Source organism: Sciurus carolinensis, chromosome 11 (assembly GCF_902686445.1).
Source record: "Sciurus carolinensis chromosome 11, mSciCar1.2, whole genome shotgun sequence".
Classification (NCBI taxonomy): domain Eukaryota; kingdom Metazoa; phylum Chordata; class Mammalia; order Rodentia; family Sciuridae; genus Sciurus; species Sciurus carolinensis.
Window position 1 is genome coordinate 75,516,786 of NC_062223.1, and position 26,001 is coordinate 75,542,786.

Sequence of the window (26,001 nt, forward strand, 5' to 3'; positions counted from 1 at the left end):
AAAGCTGGGACTGGAATCCTTCAAGGTAAGTGTCAGAATTTCTTGCCCACTCCCCACTAATCATCTGCCTATCCCTTCAGGAGGACCTGACTCTGAGTAGACTATGTCTTCCACCGGCAGGGGCTAAGGTGAACAACTTTCCAGAAGGAACCAGACCTTGGGGAGAAATTCTAGGCCCCAGGTTTGCATAGGACCCAAATTCCTAGAGAGGAGTAGAGCACAGGGCCCTCCCTTTTGAGCAAGAAGGCCACAAAGAAAAAGCCTAGGCCTACCTCCAGATCTAAGAGTAGCCAGGTGAAGCACAGGACAAGGGGGCTGGCATCTGGCCACTAGCAAGGGGATGTAGGTCCCGGGCTCCACCATTTCTGTTAACACAGTCCTGAGACATTCAGAATAAACTAGGAAGGGAGGGTGCAAACGAAAGAGCTTGGCCCTTCCAGTGCAATGGAGTCAATGACCCTCACCTGCACACCCAAACTCCCTCCTCCGTGACATGCTATCCAAGCCTCAGCTCTGAGACCAATGACCCTGTGACCTGAGACCTTCAGATCCCTCCCCTTCCCTTCTGTGATGACAGAAGATCATGAGATACCAGCCCATAGGTTGAACCTAAGGGGCCTTAGAACAGGGGTCACACAGGAGAACCCCACCTTCTAATCCATGATGGTCAGGCCTGCTTCATCCCTTAGATCAGCTGAGGGCAACCAGATAGCCTGGCAAAATGGCAAAGTGAACATGCAACAAGGACAGGTGGATGTATGAGTGAAAATGGACAGGAAGAGGGGGGTAATAACCACCCCAGCTACATATGGGGAAACGAGATGCTCAAAGGATCAAAGGCCAGGCAAGCAATAACAACATTAATGAAAGTAATTGAAGAACCAGGGCAGTGGCAGTGCTGGGGCAGTTGGGAAGCAGGCACAGGGATGAGCCAGCTGAGGCTGTGGGATCGTTTATTGGGGCTGTGTCCAGCCAGGCTGCAATGCCGCCTGGGCCCAGCCCAGGGCCCCCAGGAGGCAGGGTGAGGGAGGGGAGGAAGTGCAGGAGGATCCATGCCTCAGGGCTCAGCCCCAGTCCTGTCTCAGTCCATGCAGCAGTACTGCACTCAGGTGAGCGAGGTGTCATCATCACTGCCCTCGCCACCTGCACCACCCACTCGATCCTCCCGGCTCTCTGCCACTGCACTCTCGTCGATATTCTCCAGCGAGTCCGCGTGCTGCACTGACAGCTCCGACAGCGCCAGGCTGGGCAATGGGCTCTGTTCTGGGTGCAGCCATGGTTTGAAGTGTGGCTGATGCTTCTGCTTCCACTCAGGGTACTTGACGCAGGCCTTGTACATCTTCTTCATGGCCTGCAGACCCGATGCCCGTAGTGTCAGGGGTGGTGGGGCAGGACTACGGGTTTCCCATGCCCCTCTAGCACCACCAGCTTCCCAACTCTTATGGGTTTCATAACTTGGTCCCTCACTCCCTGACCACCCCCCTGCAGTGTCCATCCTTGACTCCACCACCTCACCCTAACATCCCTAACATCCTCTCCCCCAGCCTCCAGACCCCTGAAGTCCCAAGGTCACTCACCTTGGGAGCCAGGAACTGAGAAGATTTATTCACTACCCACTTGGGTAAGGAGCCTAAGAGGGCAGGGAAGTGTGGTGAGAAGGGAGGAAGCAGCCTTAGGCACCCAGCCCCCATCTATCCCCAGTCCCCTCCCTCTGCTTGAGCTTCCTGAGAGGCTACCCTTTACTCCATGGGAAGGGACGAGTGAAGCAATCCTACAAACTTCGTCTTCCTCACTCCTTCCCACCTCAGACCTCAAGGTCCTAGGGTCAACTCTGCCTTCAGTGTCCCTCTTCTGAGTCCTAAGAATGCATGGAAGAAAACCACAGGGTCCTAGGTAAACACAGGCTACTTGTGGGTTGAATTCTGACCCACCAAGCTCCAGCCTGCCTCTTTCCTCCTTTTACACTGATGTCCCTTCTCATTCTTAACCCTACTACTACAACTGGGCCTAGATGCTCAGCTCCTCCTCTGGCTGTCCTTCCATCCCTGTCCTGACTACACAGGCCTTGTGTTGAACACCCCAGCCTGGCCTGGCCTGGAATCCACAGCCCAGTTCATTGCCAAGAATCTGCTCTGCCTGACAGCCAGTACACTCAGTGAGGCCTGGGAGCCCTGCACTGTGGCCACTATGACCCCAGGGACTTGAACCCAGCAAGGATATTGAAGATTTAACCATCCTTTAGTCACTCATTCAGTCACCCACTCATTCCACATTCACTGTGACACCCACCCGGGACTAGCCTTGGGGTTCAAAAGGGGAGCTCACTGTCTGGGGGCCCAGTCATGTGCCAGGTATTCTAACAGGAAGTGGGCCACAGAGCAGGGAGCAGGTACGCCCCTGAGCATTAGTGACAGAAGAGGTGATATCTGAAGCAGACTTGGAGGGCTGAATAAGGGAGGAGAGGTGTATCTGAAGGAAAAGTCTATCTGGTCAGGGAAGTGGAAAAGTCTAAGGGTGTGGAGGGGCTAGGAAACCTGGGGAGGGGATTCAGACTGTATTCTGAGACATCACAGAGTCAGAGAAGTATTTTAAACAGATGCAGTCATGACAAAATAAGCATTTTAGAAAAATTCCTCCAGTAACTGGTACGGACAGACAAGGTAGCTGAGTATACGGAGAAACGGCATATTCAGGAGCTATGTCAGAGGCAGAATCATTAAGAATCAGGGACAGGATTTGGGAGCTGAAAAAGCGGGAGTGGTTCCAGCTGACCAAGTGAGGTGACTGGAAGGCTGATGCTTAGGAGAAGGAGAGGTGGGGAGAGGCGATGGTAAGCTTAGTCTTGGATGCTGGGTCTCAGGTACTGAGCAGACATCCTAAGGGAGAATGTGCAGGAGATCAGTGGCCACAGGGACTTGGATCTCAGCAGAAAGAGATGTGTGGTCAGCTTCCAAAGCAGCCCCAGGAGTGGCTGAGCCCTCCCAAGAAAGGATAGGCCTAGAAAACCTAGGCTTCCTACACAGATAGAGGATGGAAGCCCAATAGGCAGACAGCTGGAACAGCCAGTGAGCAGGCACAGATCTGAATGGGGAATGTGAGGGCCCAGGAAGGAAGTTCCAAGTCTCCTCAGAGGAGAGTGGCTGCCACCCTGGCCCATTCTTTTCATACCATGCCTTTGGGTAGAGATGCCCCAAATACAAAACATCTCCTAACAAATGGCCTCTGGATCCCTAGTAGACAAGCCCATCCCCTGTAGTATAGGGAAGGATCCTGTGACAGGCTGCCAGGGCCAAGCCCTCACCTTTGGGGTCCACCTGGGCCAGGTAGGTGATGACGCAGCTCTTGGGCCCAGTGCTCTGGATGAGGTAGCCCGTCTGGATGGACACAGCTCGGACCAAGTCTTTGCGAGGTGGGTATTTCTGGGGATGGAAGGTACAGGGAGGTGAGACTCAGCATGGGGGCAGAAGAGATGTCTTTGTGATACACACACACACACACACACACACACACACACGTATATATACACACATACAAGTATGTGTGTATATATACGCATACACATACACACACACAGGAACACACAGACACAGACACACACACACACACACACACACACACACACACACAGAGTTAGTTCACATCCTCTGGTGTCCTTGCCAAGCCAGACCTGATGCTGGGGGCAAGGAGAAAGGCAAGAATCAGACCAGATCATCCTTTCCCTTCTTAAGGCTTTCCTTGTTCCCAAGGGAAATCCCCCAGTCTAGGGTCAAGGCTCATGAGTTGACCCTTTCCAGGCCAGCCATACCTGCCTGTTCTCCCTGCCCAGAGTGATCAAGGTGGCCCCACCTTAGGGAGGGCCACAGAATACTGTCACTCACATCTTGCTTCTTTATTTCCTATTCAGCTTCATCCCAGTGCCCCATCAAACCAAGGCCAGCCCATCCCATCCCCTTACCACAGTAATGGCCCACACTGCCCTCTCCTGTGCTTGAGAGCCCAAACAGGGAGACAGAAACCATTATCCTCACAGAAAGGAAACTGAGGGTCACAGAGCCCCCTGCCGGCCCAAAGTCACAGAGAGTCATGGTGTCAGTAGTGGCCCAGTTCTGCCTGGCACCTTGCCTCACCCACCCAGCAGGGAAGGCAGATGGACTCACAGGATGTTTGACTGAGTAGTTCATAATGATGTAATCAGTGCCCATGGGGAGCCAGGAGCGGAGGGTGATGACGTCACGGTTCTTCAGAGGCTTGGGACACCTCCCTGTGGAGGGCAAGGGACAGTTCAGCCAGACCGCTGGTTCTCCTGCCTGCAAGTGAGGGTGTGGCAGAGGCCAGTAACGGAGGAATGCCTAATTAACTGCCAGCTCCCACTGATCCAAACAGGTATCCACCCCACTAGGACACGGTCCCCCAATTAGAACTAGAGAAGAGACAGAGAAGAACCCTTGTCCCTACTGTCTAGCTATCCCTCCTCCTCACAACCTCACACAGCCCTTACCTTACTGGTCTGGCCAATTTGCATATATGAATGTGTGATGGGAGAAAAACTATTATTATGAGTGTGTGTATGTGTGAAAATATATGTCTGAGAATGTGGCACGTGGCTATGGGTTGTGTATGCAACTGTGTGAATGCATATTTGTGTGTGCGGTCTTTGTTAACATGTGGCAACATATGTGTTAGTGAGTGCACACACTCGTGCCCAAGCGTCTAAGAGCAGGCAGCCCTCAGTCTCAGCACTCAGGTCTCTGAGCAGCCAGCCATGGGATTGACCACAGGGAGGGAAGGTGAGAGGAGGAAGCTTTGGGGAGGCCTGGATGGAGGCCAAGGGACTGCGCTGGGTGTGCTGCGCCTGCTCACAAGAATAATAGCCCACATCAGCGTTGACAGTCAAACGGGCGATGTCGAAAGTCTCAATGACGTTGCTGTCCCACTTCTTTCGGTACTCAATGTCGTGTAGAACATCGTAGAGTGTCTCTGCTGGTACATCACGGCACTCCATACGGCACTGCAGACAGACATGGTTGTCAGCATCACACAGGGCTCAGAGCCCAAGCCAGGGGTGGGGAGCAGACAGGCAAAGGAGGAGAAGATAATAGGATCAGGGACCTCTGAAGCCAGCATGGATTCGCTTCTTACCATAAGCCTTCCTCCTATGCCAGGAGACAGAGCCCCTGTACCAAAGATCACTTCCCTGTTCTCAACCTTCCTGCAGTCTCCTCTAGGAAGCCTTCCCAGCCAGACCTTCCATTTTCCCACCCTGAGTTTCTGTTCATGCCCTTCCAGACCCTCAGCTCCTCAGGGACAGAGGCTCACAGCTGATTCAACATGGAGCATGGGATGGCTACATGTCAATGAAATGAGAGCACAAGTGAAAAAACAAATGCCTAGATGGAATGATGGTTTCCCTCCCATGGTCCTTATCACCCAGCCATACCACTTGTCCACCTGTACATGTGTTTTCATTCCACAAGTATCTCTGGATGTCTTAGTATTTATTAGTCTCGTCCTCAAAGAGCTTTCCATCTAGGGGGAAAATAGCCAAACATAACTTGTTTTATTAACCCTCCCAACAACTCTGCCAGACAAGAAATCCAAGGAGGAATATGAGGCTCAAAGACTTTAGGTAATGTGCCCAAGGTCACCCAGCTGGTAAGAAGTAGTGCCAGGATTTAACCCAGCTCATGTGTCTGGGAAGCAAGTAAAATCAGAACCAGGTTTCTCAAGATTTGCACTCAGCATGATGAAACTCAGTCAATTACTTATTCTGTGAATTTTTTTTTTTTTTCACTAAAGAGCCCAACCCTCAAGGTCAGGTTTGCCTTAGCAAATGGACAAGTTTTTTTGTGTAGTCTAAAAAGGGATCCTGGGTTGAGGATATAACTTATTAATGATAGAGTACTTGCCAAGTATGTACAAGATCTTGGGTTTGATCCCCAGTACGGAGGAAGGAAGGAAGGGAGGGAGGGATGAATGGAGTAAGGAAGGAACAGAGGGAGGGAGGGAGGAAGGGAAGGAGGGAAGGAAGGAAGGAAGGAACAAGGAAAGTTGGTCTTCCAGAACTGGCATTCAGAGTGTGGAGAACCCACACATGTTACTTTCTACTCGCAAGGGGATGCATGCAACCATACAAAGGAGGGTTTACATTGACTTGAGATAGGCCTTGGCACCACTAGTGGTGGCAGAAAGGCCACACCACACTTGTTGGGTATTCTAGGCACCAATAAACTCATCAAATCCTACACATAACTTCAGATTACAGAAAATACAGAGGACAGAGGAATAAGCTAAGTGACACCATGAGAATACAACCAGATAAAGCCAAATAGTAAGACATTCTTTAAAGCTACTGGCCTGGTCTCTTCTGCAGGTCAATTTCATATTGACAGGTCAATGTCATAATAAAGAAACTGAGTTTAATAGTCATACATAGGACATAACAGCCACATGTAAAGTGTGATCCCAGACTGCATACCCATCTAGACACACCAGCTATAAAGGACATTTGGGGGACAACTGGAGAAATGTGAAAGTGATCAGCAAAGATGCACTAAAAATGTACACAAACAATATGGTGGGAGAGTTCTGCCTGATTAAAAAACAGGTTATGAAATGGAATGTACAGGGCTTGGGATGTAGCTCAGTGGCAAGGCACTTGCCTAGCATCTGTGAGGCTTGGGTTCAGTCCCCAGCACTGAAAAAAACCAAAGGAATGAATAATCTCTTTATGGGAGAAAAAAAAAAGACACACATACACACTTTTTTTTTTTTTTTTTAAAGAAAAAAGGTCAGGAAGCCAGGTGAGGTGGTGCACACCTATAATCCCAGTGACTCAGGAGGCTGAGGCAGGAGGATCGTAAGTTCAAGGCCAGTCTCAGTAACTTGGTGAAGCTCTAAGCAACTTAGTAAGACCTTGTCTCAAAATACAAATAAAATGTCTGGGGCTGTTGCTCAGAAGTAAATATCCCTGGGTTCAATCACCACAAGGAAGGAAGGAGGAAGGAAGGAAGGAAAGAAGGGAGGGAGGGAGGGAAGGACTCACTAAAGAAACCCAACCATTAAAGTGTTAACAGTGGCAATCTCTATATGATAAGAATATAATGGTTTTATCTTCTTTTTGCTAATCTATATTTCTGATTTTATAATATGCTTCCACAATAATGAAAAAAAAAATTTTCAATACTGGGGATTGAACTAAGGGGCACTCTACCACTGAGTTACTCCTCAAATCCTTTTTATTTTTTATTTTGAAACAGGGTCTCACAAGGTTGCCTGGAGTGATCTTGAACTTGTGATCCTCCTGCCTCAGCTTCCTGAGTTGCTGGAATGTGCCACCCTGCTCAGGTAATAATAACATTGTTAAACAATAAAGTTTCCCCAGAGATACTGGGGGGTACACTCACCATGTGCCATATACTATACTAAGTGTTTTATGCCCATTACATCATTTTCTTCTCAGAGCAATGCTCTGAGCTCTTAGCCCCATTTTAGAATTAAGAAAACTAAAACCTGGACTGGGGGTATAGCTCAGTGGTACAGTGTGTGCTTAGCCCAGGTGAAACCTTGGGTTCAATCCCTAGTGCACGCGCGTGCACACACACACACGAAGTCAAAGGGCAGACCCCAGCCTGCAAAGTGTGACTCTAAACAAATCACCCTTCCTTTCTGCTCTGTTTGCTTTTCTGCTGCATGATGGGGGTTTGACTAGATCCAGTCACTTAACTAGCAGCCCCCAGTTTCAGCACAGTCCTGAGCCAAAGGAGGCAGAGATGAATCTGAGGCTTGTCCTTGGGAAGCTTCCAGATGCCTAAGGTACAAGAGGAGACCTGAAATGCTAAGGCCCAGAGGAGATTGGTTCCTAGGATAGGTGGGGGGCTCAGGTTTCACAGAGAAGCTCAGTCTAGGAGTGAGGTGTTTGCCAAGTGGTCCAGCCAAGGCAAAAACCCAGAGGTAGTAGGTAAGAATACAGGGGTTTGCCTGGTACTCTCCCAATTTTACAACTCAAAGTCTCGAATCCTGGGTAACTCCTTAATCCCAGGCAAACTAAGACAGTTGGTCACTCTACCACGGGTTAAATCTGTGATAAATTGTATTAAAATAATTATAGCAACAGATTATACTCCATTGAGTAAAACAAGAAACAAAAATATATATGAATAAGGAATGTTTGATGAGGAATAGGGTATTCACAGTTTCCAAGTGCCTTCCTATTACATATTTATTAATTACAAAGGGAAAATGAATAACTTTATAATACAGAAGACTTGCAGATACTAACTCAACCAAGAGATCAAAGTGAATATCGTTAGTAACAGGAGACACTACAACCAGATGTCACCTGATAAGACACACTGAAAAGAATTCAGGAATCACTTATGTGGTATGTCTGCCACGGGTGCATAACATTAATCATAAAGAAACATCTGACAAATTCAAAATGGGGACATTTTACAAAAGAACTGGCATAGAAGTGCCATGATTGTAAGAGCCAAGGAAAGACTGGAGAACTATACTAGACTGAAGGAGTGACATGAGTGAATGAATGAGTGAGTGAATGAATGAATGAACAAAGTGATGAATAGGATGCAAAGGTGAGAAAGGGGGTTGGAGAAGACAGCAGAGGCCAGATGGGCACCACCATTAGGATCCAAATAACTCTCCCTTGAGCAGCCATGCAAAGGTCCAGGTGCTACACTAACATTCAGCGTGTGCTCACCCCTTATCCTAAACTTTTGTTATCATTCCTGTGCTACAAAACAACACTGAAGCCCAGACAATTAAGCAACTTGCCCAGATCATACAGCAAGAAAGCAAGAAGGCAGGAATACAAAACCAGGTCTTTTATACCTTAACTATCAGGGAGCATTCAGTGTGGCTTCTGAGAAAATCATGTTTCTCTAAATCCAAGTTTAGAAGCTGGACTGGTTTTACAAGTTCTCAAACATGTTATCCTGAACAGTGGATATATGAAGGGACAATGAGAACAAAACTCTACTTCTTAAGTTAGAATCCAAACTGAAACTGCACCTTCTCTGGAGCCAGGCTTGACACCACCCCAACCCCCATCCACACTCAGCTCGATGCACACAGGAAAGGGCTGACACTGCCCATCCTCTTCCCAGAGACTACTGCATCAGGGCTGTTGTGGCTCCAGAGCCCAGAGCCCTCCCCATTCTGGGACAGCAGGCAGGAAGCTAAACATGCAGAACCACAAAACAGAAGAGGGGCCCACTGGGTGTAAACACTGTATAGCACTTTATCTTGAAGATAAAGAGGGAAACTTCAAAGATTTCCCAGGCAGACTCTTGTGGAGGAAGGGTAGCAGCAGGACCTCCTGGGAAGGTGAGAACCCTGGCCGAAATGGCATAGCTGAGGAAACTGAGGCAGGCTGAGTGCCCAGGTCAGGTAACTGTCCACAGGCACACCAAGCCCATGGCAGTTGGCCTGGCTCCAGGCCAAGAAGCCTTTCCACAGCCCCCAGGAGGCAGCGGCTGGGTGCCATGTGGAAGAAATTATATCCGCCTTTGTTCCCGTGTTGGCAGTGGTGGCCACACCCCATAAGGTGTAATTCTAAGAGGCTTTGGGAGGGACAGGTGCTGGGGTAGAGCTGAGTCACTATAGACTATGAGTTAATCTGTGACCAGACCCCACAGCCATTAGGTCATGGGCAAGTTAATTCATCTGACTGGAATCCTTGATCTCCCATTGGAAACTGAATGTAAGGTAGGTGCTTGGCCTAGAAGCCATGGTGGGCTACAAAGCTTTTAAAGCCTGGTTAAGGCAGAGAGCCTGACATGCAGCCATTTTACAGCTGAGAAAACCAAGAACCAGAGGGAGCAAGTGTCACCAGAGAAATTACAGACTTGTCCCCAGCATTCCACTCTCCAAAACCTCATGAGACAGAGGTCCTCATGAGTATCTGGGATTGCCCAGAACCCCTGGGAACTCCCCTCCCCTACAGAATCCCGAGTCCCACAGAGATAGGCAAAAGGGACTGGACAGCAAGGAAGGCCACGAGGGAAGACTTACATGGTCTTTGAGGCTGGCAATCCTCTGATCCAAACCCCAGCTCTTCCACTTGGGCACAAGATTTAACTCTTATTAGACTTAGTTTCCTGACATGAAAACTGGGACTAAAAGTACCTATTCCCTGAGGATACCATGATTGAATGAGATGATATATGTGAAACGCCTAGCCCATAGTGAATGCTCAAAAAATGGCTGGTACTACTCAGCAGGCTTCCTGAGAAGCCATTCACCCTTCCACTCTAGAATGGATAAGGTCAAATTTGCATGGACCTCTTTATAATTTGTGCCCTGGGCACCTCTCTTGATTCACTCTGGTCCCTGACCTTCTATTCATCCATTCATCCATTCTGAAGACTGCTGTGTACCAGGCCTGCAACTGAATAGTGAGGAACCAACCATAGACAAGCCGGACCTGGGTCCTGCCCCAAAGAGGTCCCCCAAATGGAATGGTAAGAGAGGCTAGGACCCAAACACAGAATGAACAGGGTTGAAAGGGGGAGGTACTGTGGGGGGAGGGGGCAACTGAGCCCCAAAAGATAAGGAGCTGAGGCACTAAAAGGGCACAGGAGGAGGCCTGGAGGCTTAAACAAGTTCAGAGCAGGATCCAATGCCCAAGCTGTCTCTCCACCCCTTGCCCAGTTCCCAGCAGATACTCCCAGGGATCTCTACTGCAGGGAAGGTAGGCGTTTCTCCCAAGACCCAGAGGATGGCCAACTAGAGTTAGGAAAGGAAGTCAAGTCACCTCCATGGAGCTAAGCCCTGCTCTTGAGAGCCAAAAGTCAGGGCAGTAACAAGTATATGGACACACACAAATGGACCCGAGTCTAACCCTTCCCACAAGACCTCACATGGTGGTCTCCAATATCCTTGCCCATGGGATTTGTGGAGCATGAATTATCCCAAAGTCCTCAGAACCCAGGAGATGATCTCTTCAACCATCACTCTGGAGAACCTGAGGCCCAGAGAAGGGTAAAGGAAATAAATATCCCATAGACTGTACTAACTTCAACACATAACATTTCAGCACACAGTTCTGTAATGGAAGTAACTGTTAAGCGAATCACCCTTTCCCAACAGAATCATACTCAAATAAGAGGAAGTGTTCAACAGGAGATGGGGCTTAAAAGATCAAACCAATCATAGCCCTGGTCAATAATCATGACCTCAACAAGCCCTACCACGTGCTTTGAGTCACTGAACAACTAACCATCCCACAAAGTGACAGGAATGCCTGGACCATGGACCCCCTGGAGAGCTGGCATTTAGCAAACATCAAGGGTGCCAAGCTGCATTCTTTTGCAGACATTACCTCTTACCCTCCAACACCTGGGTGGGAATCATCATCCCCATTTGACAGATGATGAAATGGGCCCAGAGTATTGGCCAAGGCCACATAGCTAATAGCAGTGGGGCAGAACCAGTCAGGTGTTCCTGACTCCAAAATACCATGACTTTCTGCCACCTGCACCAGAGTAGAACTGGCCCAGCTAAAACAAACAAGCTAGAAACTGGGGGTTTGGTGGTTATTAGGCAGTGTTTACTGGATTCAGAAGGGCTTGCTGACCAGGAAAGTCCAGCTCACAGATTCTTCCTCCAAACAACGTTCCTGACTCAATCCCCAGACCTCACTAGTCTAAAAGGCAGGACTGTAATTTTCTGAAACCCAGGGCTGGGGTTCTGCACCTGGAAACCCCCTCTGAGAACCCTTCCCCATTATGTTGCCCTGCTGGTCCCAGCCAGGTCCCAGACTCACAGCTTACCCAGCAATCTGGGTGGTCTGCATCAGACAGGCCCTGTCATGTTCTGGCTGTATGGCCTCAGCCTGGACAAAGAACTCAAGGTCTGAGTCCCAGTACCATCATCTGCCAATAGGGATCATTCTCCCTCAGAGTGGTACTAATAAGGATCAAAGAAGACTTGTACATAAAGTCCTCTGTGGTAATTGCCCTTCCTGGAGCTCCCCAGCAACTTTCTCTGACTCCCCAGGCCCTGTCCAAGGAAGCCTTCCTGCTAATCCCCAAAGGGCAGGCTATAAAAGGACTAGGAACAAATTTTTTAAAAAGTAAAATTAAAAAAAAAAAAAAAAAAAAAAAAAACTGCCAAGATCCCTTCAAAGGGTGGGTAACCAGGAAGGGGCTGGCAGCTCTCCACACCAGGGCCCTGAACAGATCTACCCACTCCACCCTCACAACCCACAGTCAGGCCCTGTCCTCACCATGTTGGACCAGAAGAGGAAGCTCTGAGAGGCACAAACTGCCCAGGGCACACAGGAGGTCAAAGGCCCAGCACCAGGGACCCTCTGCACCACTTTGCTCTCAGGGCCTGCTTACTCTCTTACTCCCAAACCCCATGAGGTTAGCACAACACTGAGCTGAGGGAGATCTTCCACTTGCCTCGAGGTTTCTGGGGGCCCTAGAATGGAGACTCCCAAGACTTTGACCTTCATACCCTTCCCCACCCCTCACAAAATCTTCAAGAGATGTTTCAGGGTACTGGCTTTCCAGGATGCTTAAGAGATGTTCCAGGGCAACAAAAGGGAGGAGACAGGCATGGTGGCACATGCCTCTAATCTCAGCAACTCAGGAGGCTAACGCAGGAAGATTGAAAGTTCAAAGCCAGCCTCAGCAACTTAGCGAGGCCCTAAGCAACTTAGTGAGACTCCATCTTAAAAATAAAAAAGAGCTGGAGATGTAGCTCAGTGGTAAAATGTCTCTGGGTTCAATACCCAGTATCAAAAAAAAAAAAGAAGGGGGAGGAAAGATGTTTATCAGTCCTGCCATAAGGGGTACTGAGACATTTCCTCCTACAGGTCTGCCCAAAATGCTACCTTCCCCAGAACTTCCTCCCATATTTGGTCTTCAAATTTCAACCTGCTGTCTGCTATCCAAGCAGCCCTTCCTACCCCTAATTCTTCAGGTTGGGCTGGAGCCTGTTCCTCATTGTTTCCTCCACTGCCAGGCCCTCCCTCCGTCAGCAGGCACCGAACTGCATGAATTCCCCTGCAGTGCTGTGGCTCCTTGTTCATCTTGGAGTCTCCTGGCACACAGCAAGTACTCAGTTAAGACCTGCTACCTGAGTGGAGGGATGAAGAAGTGACCCAACAAGAGGTTATGCCTGCCCAGATACTCACAAGGCTGAGGGAGGAGGATCACAAGAGGTTCTATGCCAGAATGGGCAATTTAGCGAGATCTTCCCTCAAAATAAAAATTTTAAAATGGGCTGGGGATGTAGCTCAGCAGTTGAGCACCTGCCTAGCATGCATAAGGCCTGGGTTCAATCCCTGGCACCACCAAAAATAAAAATAAAAAAATAAATAGAGCCAGTGCCTGTGTGAGCTTCTCTAATTCAGAACACTGAGCCTTAACCCAGGGCCCTCAGTACTCCTGTGCAATTCAGAAGGCAGCTAGGCATAAGAGCCCTGGATTCCTATAAGTCTCTCTGCCTTTAGGATGATTGCTGCTTCTGCTGTCATCAAAGGAGTGCAGGGGTTGGGACTCTAACACACAGATCCAGGGGAGATTCTGGAACTTGCTTTGAGATCTTTAATGGTTTTGATTAAAAAAAGAAAAGAAAATTATCTGGACCCAGTGCCATGCCTGTAGTTTCATGAGTTAAAAAAAAAAAAAAAAAACCCTAGGAAAAAAAATTATACTGAAGTACCAATTTATACTTAGCAAATTAGCAGAAATACATAAATATGTTGCTTATGTGGGTCTAGCTCAGTAGTAGAACACATGCTCGGGGTTTGATCATCACCAAATAAAACAAAAACAAAAACAAAAAACAAAGAATGTTAATAGTGACAGCAAAAACTAGTTCCACTATTCTGGAAAACAGTTTGGTAAATATTCTAAAAAAAAATCATAAAAATATGTCTTTCAAATCAGTTCCTAGATCCCTAGAACTAGAAATTTACACTCAGGAAAAAATTTAAAATAAGAAAAATGTTCTATTACAACATCATGAGTATATTGAATGAGTTGTAATTAGTAAGTTACACTGGAGACCTGGAACACCAGCATCAGCAAGCCCAGTTTGGCTAAGAACAACACATCACCTTAATGATTACTGCACAGTCAGTGAGGGTCCTGGACTCCCCCAGAGCAGAGGCAATGGTCACACAACTCTGTACACTCAGAACCTAGAACAGGCCTGGTGGTGAGCAGCTGACAGAAATTTTCATGAATTAACAACTCTGTAGCATTAAGAGAAACTTCTACCGATGAAACATTAAATGAACAAAAACAGGATACAAACTAATACATGATTTAAACTATGTATAAATTGTACCTGTGAAAGAAAGCTAGAAGGAACCAAGGAAAAGTTCTAGGTGATTTATTTTTCATTCACTTATTTATTTAGAGACAGGGTCTCCCTAAGTTGCCAATGCTGCCCTTGACCTCATGGGCTCAAGTGATTCTCTTGCCTCATAGCTAGGAACATAGGCACCTTCCACCTCACCAGATTCTTATTTTTGGATTGTTACTGTAGCTATAATATAGTTTATACAATATATTTAAAAACACCCTTTTGGAGGAAATACTAGGGATTGAAATGAAGAAAACTATGCTGTATGAATTTTTCAATGTATCAAAACGAACCCCACTACTGAGTATAACTATAATGCACTAAAAACCAAATTTAAAAAACACTTTCTAATTAAAAGTGTTGCCCTGAACCCCCAAGTCCTTGTTTCTGGACCTGAAAGTACAGGTTCAGCTAAGCTGGGTCCCAAGGCTGTCTGCATGACACTGAGGTAATGGAAATGCTCCATAGCATCCATCTGGTTGAGCTAACATGCCACCAAGCTCCTCCAAGGCTGCCACTATGCAGGAACCCGGAGCCAGAAGGGATTGGGTCACCCACCCATGGGCAGGGGGTGAGGGGGCCAAAGGGGAAGGGCAGGGCAGGAACAGAAGGAAGCAAGAGGCATAGGTACAGAGAGGGGCATGAAAGCTGAGCCCTGGAAGATGACCAGGAGAGCAGATGGGCACCCAAATGAAAAGGGGTAGGGGGACAGGTTCCTGGCATAAAGAACGAGAAACAGTCAACTGGTCAGGGGGAGAGAGGGCATATGCAGTAGCATGAGGTAACCCAAGTGATCTGGAGTGAATAAGGACGAGGTGAGAAGTGGAGCTGTGCCTTGGGTACCTCAAACGCTTCATTCATTCATCCACTCAACAAGTGTTAATAAGGTACCAGCTCTGTGCCAGATTCTATGCTAGTTTTATAGACTCACCTAATTCCATACTTTCAATTGCCTGAGAGAAGATTATGCCCCTTGGTAAATGGTAGTTCAGAAAAGCGAAGTGGAGGAACCCATTGTGAACCAAAGTCCATTCCAGACTCTGTTTTGTCAGAGACTCAAGGAATCCTAGGTAAGTCAGTGCCTCACCAAAAGGGGACTGTTCTCAAGGCATCCGTGCTAGAGCTTGGGACTTTGGTGTGGGTGGAGTGGGAAATGGATGTTGGAACCAGCTCTGCCTTGGGTAGGAGAAGCTGGAAGGACATAGAAAGCACATGTGCTATGGCCCAGTGCAAGGTCTCCTTCCCCTCCTTTGGTTCAATATTTCCACCTATAAAATGGTCAGGCAGTTCCTGTGGCCCTGTCCTCTGATGAGAAGAGGGCCTAACAATAGCTACTCCAAACTCATCTTTCCACAAAAGTGGGCTCCCTGAGACTGTATGGGAGAATGGAGGTGCTGCTGTGTCTCCCTAGACACAGCTCCCCAAACAGACCCAGCTGGGCCCTCTGTGCTGCTCTCCATCCAGGGCTGAGTGACTCATCCCTGCTCTGCCTCCTCCCCTACCTCCCTCTGGTCTCCAGCAGCCTCTAGACCCCCACCCCCACCCCAGGCTCCAGGGCAGCAGGCCCCAGTTCTGCAGCAGTAATGAACCTCCTGCTCTGACACTGACCTCCTGCTCTAGGCCTCCTGCTTCCTCACTCCTATTCTAGGGGAGGAGGGGGAGCTAGATGGAGGAGAGAGAGCTGAGAAAGAGAGGCAGAGAGTAGGCGAGCCTAGAACACAAGATAGAGGTCAGGGCTGCCACTGGACATCAAGACACACAAAGAATAAAAGGAGAAACACCTCATAGGACTTCAGGGATGGCCAGCGGATGACACCCTCTGAAAATCTAGTCAGCTCCAGACTTTATCTTCATCAGGCTCCTGGGCCTCAGACAGCCAACAGGCCTCTCAAGCTCACCATGTCCAGTGCCATCACATTTCTTTTCCCAGTACTCACTCTCCTTTCCTGCCCTCCCCTCCTGCACCTGGAACCTGGGCATGATTCTAGACTTATTTCTTACTCTTCAACTCTTGCCCCTTGGGTTCTACTCAGACTCAGCCTTCCTAGAAACCCCTCTCTGCCCACCCAGGCAAGCCTCACCATCATTGTTTCAACCCTATAGCCACATCCTCTTCTTTGGCTTCCAAGACAACAGTTCCTGTAGCCAGGGAACTTTCTAAAACCACAGCTGACAATGGCACTGCCCAGCTTGAAAGCTTCTGCTAGTTTTCTCTCTCTCTCCCTCCTGCCCCCACCCCTCTCTCTCTGTGCCTTCAAGATACAGTCCACATTCCAAAATGTCCTCCCCACCCTTGCTCTGTCCCCACTCTTCCTTATTCACCCTTGTACACCTACCATACACAGGGAGCCTACCTCACTGAAGGACTCACAGGACCTTCTCAGTTTGCTGCCCGACTCCTGCTGGGCCACCAGGCACCACCCAAATCCCATCTCTTGCTGAAGGCCTCTTTCCCTCCCCTATCATGCTGTCAGTTATTAGCCCCCTTCAGCCTCAGTGTAAACCTCGGTCCCAGTACTTCTCTGTCTGGGACCCACCAGGTCTTGAGTCTTTTGGGAGGAGGGCCCAGGTCTAATCCATCTCCAGGTCCCCAGCACAAGCACAGTGACTGGCAGAGTGGGTAGGAGGCAAGAGAAGAGGTTTGTTAAATGAAAGATAACTGGGAAAAACAGAGAAAAAGGGACAAGAAGCAGTAAGCATAGGAGAGGGGAACAAAGACAGGGATAAAAAACACACCCAAAAGGAACACCTTGAGACCCACAGACAGTCCCAGAGGTAAGGACAGGAGGCTTCACTGGAGGCAGAAAGGGGAAACCACAGCAGAAACAGAGTTGAGTCAGGAGGTGGGCACTGCCAAGAGACATCTGAGGAGACACAATTGGATCAGAGACAACTCTGCTTCTGCAGTGAGGGGGTGTGACTCACATACACAGAGTAAAACCAGATACAGAAACACAGTCTCACACTCAGAGGCACAGACACAACCATAGGCACACGCACATGCATTCAGTATAGATTGACTGATCCTTGTCTGGTGCCTGCTCCAGGGCTGTCAACAGGGCAGGAAAAGAGGGGATGGGCATCCTGGTACCTGCCTTAGGGGGTTCACAATCCATCCAATGGGTCCACATCACACACACAGTCATCCATAATCCAGCTCCACTCACAAAAGCCCAGACAGAATTCTCAACCCCCATCACATTATCCTGTCCTCATACAACCGTCATTTGGTCTCTTATTTAATTGTTTGCTTCCCTTTTGCTTGGTTCCCATGTAAACCCCATGACAGCAGGGTCCAGTCTGTGTGGTTTGATGCTAACTAAATTCCTGGACATAACACATACTTGGCAAATAGTATGTATTCAGTAAATGTGTGGAATGAAGGAATGAGTAAACACATGCATGTTGGAGACACAGAGAGCTCCACTGCCTCTGGCTAGCAGGCCTCTACCTCCAGACTCATTGCCTCCCTCATTCAGTACCAGGTACCTGGCAATCTAAAAGGACCCAAAGACAGAGGTGGGGGTGATCCAGAAGATGGAAAAGGGGATCTGAGAGAGCCAGTGGCAGATGGGTATTGTGACATGAAACCCAAAGGATGAGATTAAGTGGCTTAAGGCACTATAGGGGAGATCTGAGTCAGGAGTCACTCCCACTTCTCAAAAGCGCAGACATTGTTCAACTGGCCCCAGACATAAGCATTCTAGAGAGATGTCGGAGGTGGCAGGTACCTGCCTTTAGCAAGCCCAGGCTGAGACAGGAAAGCAATGGTATGTTAAAGTTCCAGAGAAAAGTGCCAGCTGCCCTGTGACACCTGCCTCAGCCTCTCTTTAATGACAGGTGAGAGGAACCTCTATTTGACATGGGGCCCTCCATGGCCATGTTTCTGAGTCTCCAGGGGCTCCAGAGCATCAAAGTCAGTTTAAGCATGCCAAGGGGAGGCATGAAGAAGAGTGGGGACATCTCCAGCCTGACACCTGGTCTGATGCCTTGCCCCCACCAGTTGCCAGAGCATGATCATCTGCCAGGTGAAAGGCAAAGTTGAGGGGTCAGAACTTGAATAGGTCTCTGCTCCCATCTGTCCTTGGTGGCAACATGGTACACAGGCCTATGGCCACTGGTCCCTCAGAAACAACCTGGAGCAGTTCAGCCAAGAACCCAGATCCCCACAGAGTGCCAGGCCTCTGGGGTCATGAAGCATACAACTCTGGCTCCAGGCAGCCCAGCCAGGCATGGAGACGCAAGGGAAGAAAGAAAACCCAGCTGTCTCCAGGACTCGCTCCTTTCTCTCATCTCCTGAAACTTTAAAGACTCTCGGCTGGAAACTGAGCTAGAGCTCGTTAAAGTTTAAAAGCCAGAGCCTGGGGAGCTGCGGGTGCAGGACAGAAAGCCAGTCCAGAGGCTGGGGATCCTCATCTCCCAGCAGGGACAGATTGGAGGTACCCCCAACCCACTCCCAGGGCAGGTGCCAAGAGGATGCATATCCCTACACCTTACACCCCAGCCTGCACTACACGTGACAGTTCACACATTGCACAGAGTTATGCAGTAACCACCACATCTCCTCTGTTACCTCTCCTAAATCTCTCTGGAAGTGATTTTTAGCTCCACTCCCCACAGCCCTGCTTTGGTGTAGGCTTGGGACCTCTTCCTGGACACACAGAGCAGCAGCAGTATTTCCCACTTCCTCTAAAACCCTCCTCTGGGACCGCAGAACTTTTACACTCCAGGACCAAGGCCCCCAGTCTAGCTCTCTAACCTCCTCCATTTCCCATAGTCAACCATTTGTAGTTCTCCAAATGCACTGCCTTGTTTTCTGCCTCAGGGCCTTCACACAGATGTTCCTCTCTATGGAATGCTCCCGATGCTATCAAACGTGTACTTCTCTTTCTCCACTGAATTCCAAAGGGATTGCCTCAATGTTTCTCCTCTGTGAGACCTTCCCTGACTCCCAAGGCCTGACCCCTCTGGGTTTCCACAGCTTCTGTGACAAGTGTCTGTCTCAGCATCCAACTGAGAGCTCCTTGAGGGCAGGGTCTGATTCCCTGCTATCCCCCACCTCCAGCCGAGAGCCAGGCAAGGAAAGGCTATCAGGGAATGTTCACTAAATGAGCAAATGAATGAACAAAGTGCCCAGAGAAGTCAGAGCAGCACAGTGCTACTATTCACCTTTGAAAGATGAGGAAGCTGAAGCCTAGGGAGGGACAACTTGCCTGGGGTCACATAACCAGGACTCCTGTGCTCTCTCCCCTATATCCTCAACTCAACCAGGCACCTCTGGCAGGAGGGCTTCCTAAAAACTCCATTCACCTCTGACCTTTCCCCTTCCTGAAGTCCCTACTCCAAAGTCTGGAAACTACCTGGGGCATGATCTCTACTAGCCTGTTCCCTGAAAGACAGCTCTGAAGCTACTTCTTCCAGTTTCCCCCATGCCAAGTCAGTCCAGAGCTAGCCAGGGAAGGGGTCCTCAGGGCCTAATTCTGAATGCAAAGTTCCCTTCTGGCACTTATTATCAAGACCTTAACATTCATCCTTACTCTGTATCCAGCAATGAAATCTTCCTACCCTGGCCTAAGGTTAATAAAGCCTCTACCCAGAAATTTTCTGTAGAGATGAGGAAACAGCCCCAGAGAGGGCAGAGGCCAAGCCTGGACCTGAACTCATGTACTCCAAGGCCCTAAAACCAGCTTAACTCCCACCCCTGCCACCACAGATAAGAAAATAGACCCAGACAGGATGGTGGCACACACATATAATCCCAGCTACTTGGGAGGCTGAGACAGGAGGATCGAAGTTTGAGGCCAGTTTGGACAACCCAATGAGACACTGTTTCAAGATAAAAATAAAAAGGGCTTAGAAAGTAGCTCAGTGGTAGAGCACTTGCCTAGCATGTGTGAGTTCCTGCGTTCAAGTCCCAGCACCAGGGGAAGAAAACAGAATAAAAGAACAAAAGAATAAAAGAACCTAGAAAGGTAAAATGACCCGCAAGGTCACATAGTAAGGACTAGACTCTTGCCCAGCTGGGTCTCCTCCAGGGTGCCCTCCCATAGTGACACAGCACAGGGTGACCCAAGGATGAAGGGAAAGATAAGTTCTGAGCCATGGGGTTCCAGAGAGAGAAGGGCTAACCATGCTAATAACTAGGTCCAAGTGCCAAGAGAACTCAGCCTTGAGGATCCAAGGACCTGGGTTCTGACCCAGCTTCAGGTACCTCTAGCCGTTTGGCCTTACACATGGGAACCTCAGTTTCCACGTCTGCCTGATGAAGCTAATAGCCCTACCCTGCAGGATAATTACGAAGGGTCCTGGCCCTGGCCCCACCTTCCCCAAGACACTTTTAAGTCTCACAGACTGTAAGAAGTAAGAGTAAGGAGGACCCATTGGCTAAGAGTAAGAAGGGCCCTTGGAGATCCCTGAGTGAGCTGTGTTTCCCAGGGAGCGGGAAGGAGGCACTGAGGGGAAGGGAGCAGGGAGTAAGACCTGAGCACTGACTTCAGCCTGGAATCCACAGGGCCTATGATGTGGGGCAGGTGGTCAGTGAGACAGGGCTGGGAGGGGGCCACTAGAGCTTCCTTCAAAGGGGAAGGGGAGGGGCTACAAGACAGGAAGTCAGAGGAGACAGGTCCCTCCTGCCCAGTTTCCTGTGGCAAGAGGAACTTCAGGCTTTCTGCCACACTCCCACAAAAGACATCCCACACCTGCTTTAGAACCAAGGCCCTCAAGGGCCCTCCAACCCAGCCTGCTCCTGGCCTAGGTGTCGACTCCCACTAGGCTCCAGCCCTGCCTCTGTAAGTTGTCTGTGAATATGTACCCTGAGCAATAGGCAACGGTCGCCTAGAATTTGTTCCCTCTCCACCAGATTCTGGAAACCTGAGGAAGGGTCCAGTTCTCATCTTCTGCCCCCTCACATGGCTAGCCATGCACAAGACTAGGCATGTAGTAGGCATAAAGAGTCCTGAGCACATGGCCTCCAGGGCAGGGCTGAGTGCAGGCCATGTCATCTGCTGTCTGCCCTCTGCTCCTCATCTCTCCCCCATGGCCCTGGCCAGGCACTGAGTTCAGAGGCTCCAGGGGTCAGGAGGGCCCCATTGGCACAGATGGACAAACAGTCCAGAGACAAGCAGGGATAGGTCCACAGTCACACATGGCAAGAGGACACCAAGCTGGACCCCAGATGGCCCTGGTTGAATGATGGACATAATTTCCAAGTTTTCATATCTTATACCACTAAGGGAACCCTGGGGGAGCAGGCCTGAACTTTGAGAGACTTGGGTCCAGGTTCAGGTTCCAAGCAGCCCTTTGCTTTGTATAAAGGATCCATGTTAAGTGTCTGCCTCTGGTATGAGGCCTGGACTATCAGGAGGCAGCATCCGCCAGTACCCAGAGCACAGTACAGGCCTGGGGCCAGGCCACAAGAAAGGGGAAGAGTGGAGGTGGCCTCCAACAGTCCCTTTCCTTTGACCTGGTTCCAACTGCTGGGCTCAGAGCCATGGTGGCTTCTAGGGGCCTCTGGACACAGGAATAGGGAGAAGAGGAGGAAATCAATCAGGTTAATAGGTGGATGGATCCCCCCTCACCCCCCCGCCACACACATGCCTTTCCCCTTCTATCATGGGCACAAGGCACGTCTAGGGGCAGCTGCCTAGGCAGGAGAAAAGAGAGGGGAGGGGAACAGAAGCTCAACAAACACCTGCGGTTGAGTCCCAGCCTCCTGGGATGACCCAGTCATCCCTGGAACTCTGGCTTCAACCTGCAGTCTGACCTTGACAAGTCTCTTCCCTTTGTGGGCCTCAGCTTTGTCATCTATCAAACAAGAAAGGGATGATGAGAACATTGCGTTCTTGGATTCTTCAAAGAGTTATTGATGGGGTTAAAGGTCGGATGTTGCCTAATGATGTGAGCCCATGCACAGAGGCTCTGGAGCCAGTTGCCCCAACTGCTCTATGACCTTAGGCAAAGGACATCTTCTCTTTCAGCCTCAGTTTCTTTGTTTGTAATAAGGCCTACTACTGCCCAGGACTTGTCTGAGGGTGAATTAGTTAAAGGAGAAAAATGCTTGACTCAGAGCAGGAGCTCTTATCAGAAATAGGATTAGCTGCATGGCACCTGAGAGTCCTGGAATCTCAGGGATGGGTAGCTCAAAGAGGCCTTTGCCTAGCTCCCAGAGTTCCATCTTCTGTGCTGAAAGGACAAGGAATGGGGAGCTGACCTTGAGGATGCTTATGACCAAGGTGTGAGTCTCCTCCCTGGACCCAGGCTTTGCTCACCTCCTGTATGGCAGGGAAAAGATCTAGGGGCAGCATGAGGAGAAAAGTAAGAGAGTGGGTAGGACTGGGAGGCTATAACATCTGGGCTCTAGGCCAGCTCTGCTGGAACTTGGCTATGTGACCCTGGGCTGGCTCCTGACTCCTGACTCCTCTGGGTCTCACTATCCTTACCTGCACCCCATTGTGGGGGGAAGGGGAGTATTAAACAGGGCTTTCAAAGGCCCCTCTGGCACCTCCAACCTCCTTTCAGTCTGAGAGAGAAGTAGGGCCAGGATATACACCCTGCCCAGAAGCCCACAACATCCCAGTTTTTCTAAGCCCTCCACTCCCAAGGAAGGCCATCTGACAAGTCTGACCTGGTTACATGGGGTCTGCTGTGGCAGACTGGCCCCCAGACCTGCCAACTCCAGTTCCAGGTTGGGTTGCGTTTATTCATTAACCAAGCCAGATGGAGGAGGCAGCTCCACCCTGTTGACAGAGGGTGGGAGTACCCACCTCCCAGAACCAGGCTTAGTGGGGAAACTACACTTTCCCACCTCCCTGAGCACTGCCAGCCTTAATCCTTCTCAGGTCACAACCAGGCTCCCTGTAGCCACCTTGCTCACCTTTCATTCACTTTGTTCCTTAGTCCCTTCCTTCCTCCTTCCCTCAACCAACATCCCTGCCCTTTTGGTGCTGGATGCATGGGGAAGATAGAATATGTCCCTACCCCCCTCAGGCAGCACCAAGCTGGGACCTACCAGCTGCCCTCCCCTTCCTTGCTCCTCAGTTCAAACAATGGGTTAGGCCTTTGAGAAATCCTAGCCCAGGGTCCTCAGGCCTGGGACACCCAGAGAGGGAGGCACACATGAAAACCCAAAGAGAAAGAGTCAGATAGCCAGGGTAGAGGCAGAGAGTTGTGGAGGGGACAAGAAAAGGCAGAAAGAGCAAGTCATGTCATCTGGGGACAAGATGGACAAAGCAGTAAATGATTAAGGACATTTAGGCAGAAAGGTACAGGATCAGAAGGGAAAGGTCAGATAGCTCAAGTCTGGTGTGAGGCAGGATACCCAAAATAAGTCAAAGTTCAGGTCTCAGGTAGGGGGAGTTCCTCTCTAAAAACCCTAGTGTCCTAGCCCCTGGCAACAGGAATATATTCCTTCACATGCTCCAGAACAGAAGGGAGAAGAGGGTAAGGGAAAGGAAGCCTATTGCCAGCAGCCCTCTGAAAGGAGACCTACCCACCCTCAAAATGTGGTACTCACAGCAACACCAGGGTCTTCACCAGCCTCTGCCCCATTTACCCATCAAACCCCAAATCTACCTCATGGCTGAGAGAGGAGAAGCATGAAGCTGCAGGGAAGTGAGAGGATGACCGTGAGGAGCTGCTGTGTCTGCAACTGTCCTCTGAGCTGGCCTCTGACCTGATCCCAGGTTCCCTGCTTCCCTAGCCCACCCCAGCCTGCCCCAGTGCAAGGCAGGGACATCGAAGCCCTGCCTTTGGGATCTGCCAGTCACAATCTGCCAGCCACAAAACTGAGCCCCTGCTGGAGACTTAGGGAGCTGCCAAGGAGGGAAAGGAGGGAGAAGGGGATCAGGCAGGAAGGATCAATGTGCAGAGCAAGGGGAGGAGACCCAGCTCAGGCTGAGAGGACCAGGAATTAGGAAGAAAGGGGATCAGTCTCTGGCCTGGGGTAACTCAAGTCAGGGGCCAAGTGGAGGCTTGTTGGGCAGAGCGGTCCCTGGGGGAGACCACTCTCCTGATAGGCCTAGCAGCAGCCCCCCTCCTAAGTACCTGGGGGTGGGGGACATGCCTGGCTTCCAACTGAGTGAGCCAGAGTACGTCACATCCCCTCTCTAGGCCTCAGTTGGCCCATCTGTATAATGGAGACTTGGCCCAGTAGACCATGCCTCCTCCTGGTTTCTGGCAGGAGACTTTCTGGGCCCAGATGCACCCCCAGGAGTCTGTGGTGCTGCAGCAATAACAGGAGACTCTGGGATGAGGGAGTAAAGTGTGGTGGAGGCTGCAGGTGCAGTAGTGCACCCCTACCTTGATCTTGTGTAGAGTCCGATCCATCTCCATAGCCTGCACCCACACAGACACGCCAGCCTTGCTGTAGGTCAGGTTCCAGCCCACCTCAGTCTCACACTCTGACCGGAAGCTGCGGAAGTCCTGGTCGTCTGGCACCTGGACACTTTCACGGCCCAGGACAGGCCGAGGCCCTTGAGGCTCTGTTGAGGCCGCTGACTTCTCCATGGGGGAAGAGGGAAGGCCCAGCACCGTGGTCCTAGTCCGGTTCTCCTGGGTCCTCCGCGGAGGCTCCGACAACGTTGTCGACGCGGTTGCAGATGCTGACGCCACCTTCCAGGGACCTGCAAGACCGGTTTGGGGATCGGAGTCAGTGCGCTGGGAGTGCGGGTGGGGCTGCTGGGGTCCAGAACTGGTGTGGTTAGGCAGGGGCTGGCCCCTGGGGCAGGGCGGACGGGCACAGGACAGCCACGGGGGCCACCCCCATGGAGCGACCCCAGACCGCTCTAGGGCCGGCGCGGGGACTGCGTATCGGGTGCGGGTGGCCCCGCGGAAGCCTGTCGGGACGCGGGGACCCGAGGTGACAGACGGTCTGGCGAGGGTCCCCGCGCAGTGGTGGCCGGACCGGCTCAACTAACTCGGCAGCGGCGCGGGCGCGGGATGCGCGCGGGTGAGCGCGGGGGCGGGGTGGGAGCCGGCCGGCGGGGCCACTCACCTGTGTCCGCTGCTCCGCCGGGGCCCGCCGGGGCCGGGGTGCGAGCGCCTCCGCTGCCGCCGCTGCCCGGGCGACCGGGGGCCGCGCGGGGGCCCTGGGGGGAGGAGCAGTGGGTCCCGCCGCCCGGCCCCGCCCCGCACCCCCGCCCCGCGCGCCCCCTCCCGCGCTCCTCCCTCCGGGCTAGACTGGGGGCTCCGGGGCTCCGCTCGCCTCGCTTGGTATTTTCCAGGCTGCGGAGGTAAAGCAGACCAAGCTCCGAGCTCCGAGCCACGCCCCGCCCCGCCCCGCAGGGTCCTACTGCCCGCCCTTGCACGCCCCGGGAGGGGACCCGGCGCGCGCTGGGGCGGGGGTGCAGTCCTCAGGCAGGGCCTGGGGGCAGGGTGAAGAGTGACCAAGATAGAGTGGGCTCTCAGAGAAAGAAGGCGAGGTGTTAGAGAGGGACTCTGGAAGTTAATTATGAACCCCCTCTTGCCGTCCCTCTCCCACCCTCACAGGTACACACCTCTACAACAATCTATTTACATACAGGCACACCGTCCCCAGAACATCCGAGATCAAAGATGGGCACGCACCCCCACGATAATCAAGAGACTAACTCGCAGGGAAAATAGCCCCACAGCAACTCAGGGATGCCCACAACTTGCAACCCCAACAACCAAGAGGCACACCAAGCC

The 26,001-nt window shown here is 50.8% G+C and overlaps 1 protein-coding gene across 1 annotated transcript; it reads right to left on the reverse strand.

The window, feature by feature from the left end:
- Nucleotides 1-936: 936 nt before the first annotated feature.
- Nucleotides 937-25,569, reverse strand: Stard10 (StAR related lipid transfer domain containing 10). The gene is made up of 7 exons (XM_047516421.1): nucleotides 25,328-25,569; nucleotides 24,634-24,956; nucleotides 4,861-5,008; nucleotides 4,158-4,261; nucleotides 3,302-3,419; nucleotides 1,578-1,630; nucleotides 937-1,351 (listed from the first exon to the last, which is right to left on the reverse strand). Exons 2-7 carry the CDS (start codon nucleotides 24,838-24,840, stop codon nucleotides 1,106-1,108), a joined length of 876 nt encoding a protein of 291 aa, XP_047372377.1. The 5' UTR covers nucleotides 24,841-24,956; nucleotides 25,328-25,569; the 3' UTR covers nucleotides 937-1,105.
- Nucleotides 25,570-26,001: the final 432 nt, after the last annotated feature.

Coding starts and splice junctions, on each gene's coding strand:
- Stard10 (XM_047516421.1), bottom strand. CDS start 24,840: ATGGAGAAGTCAGCGGCCTCAACAGAGCCTCAAGGGCCTCGGCCTGTC. Junction 5,009..24,633: donor GGACTCTACACAAGATCAAG/GTAGGGGTGCAC, acceptor GTCTGTCTGCAG/TGCCGTATGGAGTGCCGTGA. Junction 4,262..4,860: donor TGATGTGGGCTATTATTCTT/GTGAGCAGGCGC, acceptor TGCCCTCCACAG/GGAGGTGTCCCAAGCCTCTG.